Raw genomic sequence first — 5,506 nt, forward strand, 5'->3', positions numbered from 1 at the left:
ACAAGTTATAATATTTTGCATCCCAAACACAGACTATAATAACAATACTATAATAGTTTACACTTCAAAAGCAAATTATTATAATCCTAAATTATTATAATATATAGATTATTATAATCCACAAATTATTATGAGTCATTCTTTGCCCTAAACGTTCGTTTAGAATTTCAAAATGTTAACTAGATTAATGTTTCTTAACGATAGAAAGAGAAAGAGTCGAACCTTTGATATCATCTAAATAGGAAGTAGATTGTATTTATTTTTTATCGATTGAGTTATAGTCGTCTTGTGTTAATAATGTTGATTTGAACCATCTAGCTAAACTACGTAGGCTACCTAAGTTGAATATTAGTCCGCGCTCATTTTTTTTTTTTTAAATTTTATTATTTTATAATTTTATATTTGTTAAGGAATAGTCATATCATATTTGTAATCTACCATTATAGTCTTTCACTTAAACTAAGTGTTAGATAGGAGCAAGTCTAAAGAGAAACACACAATTGGAGATTTTATGTCAAAACTAACTCCACAATCTAAGATTCTCAATTTGTTCACAATTCTTAGATTATATTCTATCTTTTTTTTTTTTTACCAAGTATATGTATGAATTTAATGGCTTTAATATCTTATTAAGTAAACATGAATTTGACAATGAAAAAAAAATAGAAAAAACGTGAGGTCTTATAGTCTCTTCAACGTGAGATTCGAAATAAGATTCTATTTGAATTGATTAGAGGGAAAAGTAGTTTTTAAAAAAAGATATTTTTTCGTTTAAATTCTTTTGATAAAAATAGTATTTCAAATAAACTTTAAAAGGTTATTCAAAAGTTATTAAGAATATTTAGGTTAAAACAAGATGATAAATAAGATGAAATCAGAAAGGAATAGTGTGAAAAATATGTAGAGTGAGAGTTAGAAAGGGTAAGATTATAATAGAATGCAAATGCATAATGCTTGAACCTAACTAGTAATGCTCAACAAGTTCAGTACATTTGCAATAATATTAATACTATTTATTGGTCTCACTCAATATATATATATATTTGTTTTCAAGTTTAACACCTATGTTAATGACACCCTCTCAAGATTGTTGACTTCAAAATATGTTACTCTAGATATCATTCTTTGCATCATCCTTCCTACCTAGGTTGTGTTTAGATTATATTTTTAAATATTTAATTTAAAAATAAGTTATTTTTTTAAGAAAAATAGAATATTTGTAAGTCACTTAAAAATATTTTTTTAGTGTATTTTAAACAAATTTTCACAGAAATGAGCTTAAACAAAAATGAGTTTCTTAAAAATCATTTTATTCTTAACGCAATTCAAACGAGCCTTTAGTTTCTTTTTTAAAGACTTATATTGTTCTTCTCTAAAAATATATATACACAAAATAATAAAAATGTAATCTCTATGGTTTCTAATAATAATTTAGTCACTATATTTTGATAAAAGCTCTCCTAAATAGTCCATACAATAGGAACAAATATTTTATCATACCATATGAATTAAAAGATCATCAAGCTATAAGAAAGGATTGAATTCTAACTTGCTCTAAATTATAAAGATCAAAATTTGTAACTAAATTCGAATTTAAACCATGCTTGAAATTCAAGTTCAAATGTAGTGGACTATCAAAAGATGAAAATACATCGTTTATTACCTAAACTAACAAGATAAACTTCTATTCTCAACCACTCGCTCATAAAAACTTCATAGTTAATCATACTTAATGTTTTTAAAGTCATCAAATGTCCAATCGGAATCCGGGATAGACTTGAACACATTAGTCCAACAACCCGTTACAAAGTTCACGACAACCCAAATGTTTTTCTTTTATATATATATATATATATATATATATATATATTTTGAAAGTAAAGAAGTAAAATAAAGTGAAAAAGAAAAACAGAAAATGGAGGAAAAAAGAAAAGGGAAAGAGCAGAAAGTGACAGTCCAGAAATTATTGAAGACTGTTGAAGAGAATAATTATTATTTTCTTCAAACTGTTTATATTCCTCTGCTCCTAAACCCATAGCCCTTCAGAAGAGAACAGAGAGGCCTTAAACTTCCTCTCTCTCTCTCTCTCTCTCTCTCTCTCTGAAGCTTTTTTTGGTTTCTCCAACCCTTCTTTCAAGTTTTAATTTAGTGGGTTTCAAGAAACTCTTTGTTTTGCTGCTTCTTTCGTACTCATCGGAGATCTTATTTCCAGAGGATTTTCCGGGGCTTTCTCTCTCTTACTCACAATCTGTGCGCTAATTCTTCCAATTTACTCCATTCTGAATGTCATTTACACTTCACAAGAGTTATTTCTTCTCTTCCATAGTTTGTTTTTTTGTTTGATGTTGTATCCTCTGCAATCCATCCGATTCTAGTGAGGATTGTGAAAAAACAAAAAAAAGGACAGGAATTCAATCAAAGTTTCGTCTAAAAAATGGAGAATTTCATCGGAAAAAGAAAACCCACCATCGGTATTTCACTCTTCACCGCTTTGTCTGGTTCGTTCTCTTCTGATAAAACGAAATCCCCTCGTGATTTCGAAAAGGGTGTTGTTGGATTGGGTATAGTAGCTGCCATGACTGATTCTGACAAAATTCATGAAGCTTTTGTATCTTCGAAGGCGGTTTCTCCCAGGTCTTGCTCGATTCCTATTGTTTCTTCTGCTAAACCAGCGGCTAATTTCAGAGGTGGGTTTAACCTAGAAAAGGAAACTCTACCTGAGGTCGTTGATGAACTTTCTGAAAGTTACACTTGCGTAACTTCACATTTTGGCAATCGTTTGTTTGAAAAGCGTGTTTACTTTAATGGTGAGCTCGATTTGGTCAATGGACGTTCTTCCAATGTAGTGAGATCTGGGGTTTTTTCCACTTCCCCAATGAGTTTTGGTGTAGCGGAGAGAGGGTTTTGTGCTGCTGAGTTTTTGAGCTCTTGCTATCTCTGCAGCAAGCATCTTCATGGACTTGACATCTTCATGTACAGGTAAATTTCAGTTCTATTCCCTTTTCTCCTTTGTCTTGGTTTTAGTTGGTTGTTTGTTTTGCAAAGCAATTTTGATTTGATCAGCTTTTATTAGTAAATCTCTGGACCATTGAAACATGAAATTTTCTATATATATGGGAAGAAAAATTCAAACCCACTTCTTTGATTCCTGTACATGGTTGAGTGATGGTAACTTGGAATGGAATCTTATATTGTTGAATGATTTCTTCCAAGTTTTCTGGTTGATTAATTGATGAACATAGTTAGAATTGATGATTTTTTTTCTCAGTGAAGTTTATTGGACGAGTGATTCTGATTTGATTATTCTATTTGTTTATGAGATGGCTCTTTAGGAGCTCCACGTTTCAGATTTTGGGTTTTTATCATCTGTTTCCATCTTTTTGAGGATTTGTTTTTCAAAGTGGAAACATTTGTTGAATTACACAATCTGTTTAAGATTCGATAAAGGCTTGGAGCGGGGCCCCGTTTCTGGTATTTGTCAGCATGATTGTATTTTTTGCCTTGATTGATATGGTTGAGTTTGGTTACTGTCTCCCTTAGAACTTATTACCTTGATGGACACTTGAGTGATTCTATTCATCTATTCCATCATCAAATATTGGCAAAACGTTACTTCAGCTTGGGTTGGCACGGCTTGATTTCCTTTGTTATCTGCACAAATAGGACCGTTCTTCTCTTATGTCTGGATTTCAGCTTATTATATGTTTCATTTTTTTTTCCTTTTTGGGTAATTAATTGATCTTTCGTGGGGAGAAATGAAAGAATATACTAGGCATACATAAAACATCCGTGGAACTAACTTCAGAAAAGGACTCCATCCCAATAAAAAGCTTAGATGTTTTATAAAAAGATGACATATCTTACATGATAAAGAAGAGTTCCCTTCTTCTTGTATTGTTAAGCTATTAGGTTAAAAGGGTTATTCTAAAACGTTGTTTTGTTCTCACAAGAAATATATAACTTGCAGTTTGATGGTTGCGATTGATGGAGTAATTTTCAGGTCAGTTTATAAATACTCTAAGATAATTGTGTTAATAGATCACTTTAAGCAGCAGCCATTAAATGGTTATGAGTAGGATGTAAATCAAAATGAATTTGCCTTCCTTTGGATCCTTTGTCAACAAATTACTAGCCCAAAGTTGAAATCTGTCAAACTAATAATATCCCAACTATTTCTTCTTCAAGAGAAGAGTTTTTTAGTTTTTATCTTCAGATATAACTTTTGGTCCAGAGGAGAGTTTAGTTTTCATTTTCAGATATTTTTTTAGTGTCTCTAAGCTTCAACTCTAAATAATTAAGCTGTTTCTTTCCTTCCTTAACGAGGACTTAAGTGTTCATTTTAAGTTAGCTCGGCAGACAGCTATTATTCCCTTGTCTGGACATTATATTAATCTCTGAATAGTATATGACTTAATCGTGGGACAATTATATTGGCTTGTTTCTTGGCTAATACTTTGAAGCCACCTCATTGATTATTGTCACTTGCACGGGTTTGTTTGATATTTTGACTTTTATGCTTTTCAACTATCATTTAATTGTAGGCTTGTTATAGAGAAAATCTTCCTCATTTTATGGTTGTGAAATTAGTTGGACTCTCTGAAATATGTCGAAATTGTTATTCTGATGATACCGGTAATCGGAGTAGAGAAGTCCGAATCCTGAATAACAGTTCTTTTTGTTATCTGATTCAAATCATCACCATGTAAATGAAAATCATTGTGACCGGTGATTGAATTGAGATATTATTGACCAGCTAGTTATTAAATGGTGTTCTTGTCCTGTACTTTCATGTGGTTGAAATGAGATGACATGTGATTGGATATGAAACTTTAGCAATTTGGTTGGCATTCATTCAAGATTCTCATGAACTTGGAATCTTTTTCTTTTCTTTTCTTTTCTTTTTTTTTTCCCTTTGAGAATGACTTTGCTGTTATTTCATTTATGCAGAGGGGAAAAGGCATTTTGCAGTGTTGAGTGTCGCGACAAACACATCAGAGGCGACGATTGCAGGGATTGCAGGGACAAGTGTGGATCGAAAGCCATGAAAGACTACTCGGCATCGCCTTGCTCTGTGGCTGGTCCCCCTGCTTTGGCTTCAGGTGTTGTTGCAGCTTAGTAGGTAATCACATGAGAAATAAATATATAAATATAGCTGATTGATATAAGTAAAGTGTATCAAATAAACTGGTGGTAGCAAAGACTTTGTAGGAATGAATATCTGTGGGAAAGAAGTATTACAAATAAGATGGTTTGTATGATAATTGTTTCATTAGTGATATTAAAATGTTTGAATTATGGGTAATATCAAATATGATATGATATAATAGCTTAGGCGGGCCATGCCTAACAATACCAAACTATAAAATGTAATGTTTTCTTCCCTCCAAAATTACATTTTATGAATAAGATGTAAAATCATATTCCATGTTTTAAAAATGATTCATCCTTGACTAATTGTGTTATGTGTAACCCATCTTATGAACTATGTCCACGTAGATTAGCCAAG

The 5,506-nt window shown here is 31.6% G+C and overlaps 1 protein-coding gene across 1 annotated transcript; it reads left to right on the top strand.

Annotated features, from left to right (window-relative positions):
- Positions 1 to 1,892: 1,892 nt before the first annotated feature.
- Positions 1,893 to 5,295, top strand: LOC103492205 (FCS-Like Zinc finger 14-like). The gene is made up of 2 exons (XM_008452486.2): positions 1,893 to 2,979; positions 4,948 to 5,295. The coding sequence occupies exons 1-2, from the start codon at positions 2,435 to 2,437 to the stop codon at positions 5,114 to 5,116; spliced, it is 714 nt and encodes a 237-aa protein (XP_008450708.2). The 5' UTR covers positions 1,893 to 2,434; the 3' UTR covers positions 5,117 to 5,295.
- The last annotated feature ends 211 nt before the right edge of the window (positions 5,296 to 5,506 follow it).

The sequence above is a fragment of the Cucumis melo genome, chromosome 5, assembly GCF_025177605.1.
Source record: "Cucumis melo cultivar AY chromosome 5, USDA_Cmelo_AY_1.0, whole genome shotgun sequence".
Classification (NCBI taxonomy): Eukaryota; Viridiplantae; Streptophyta; class Magnoliopsida; order Cucurbitales; family Cucurbitaceae; genus Cucumis; species Cucumis melo.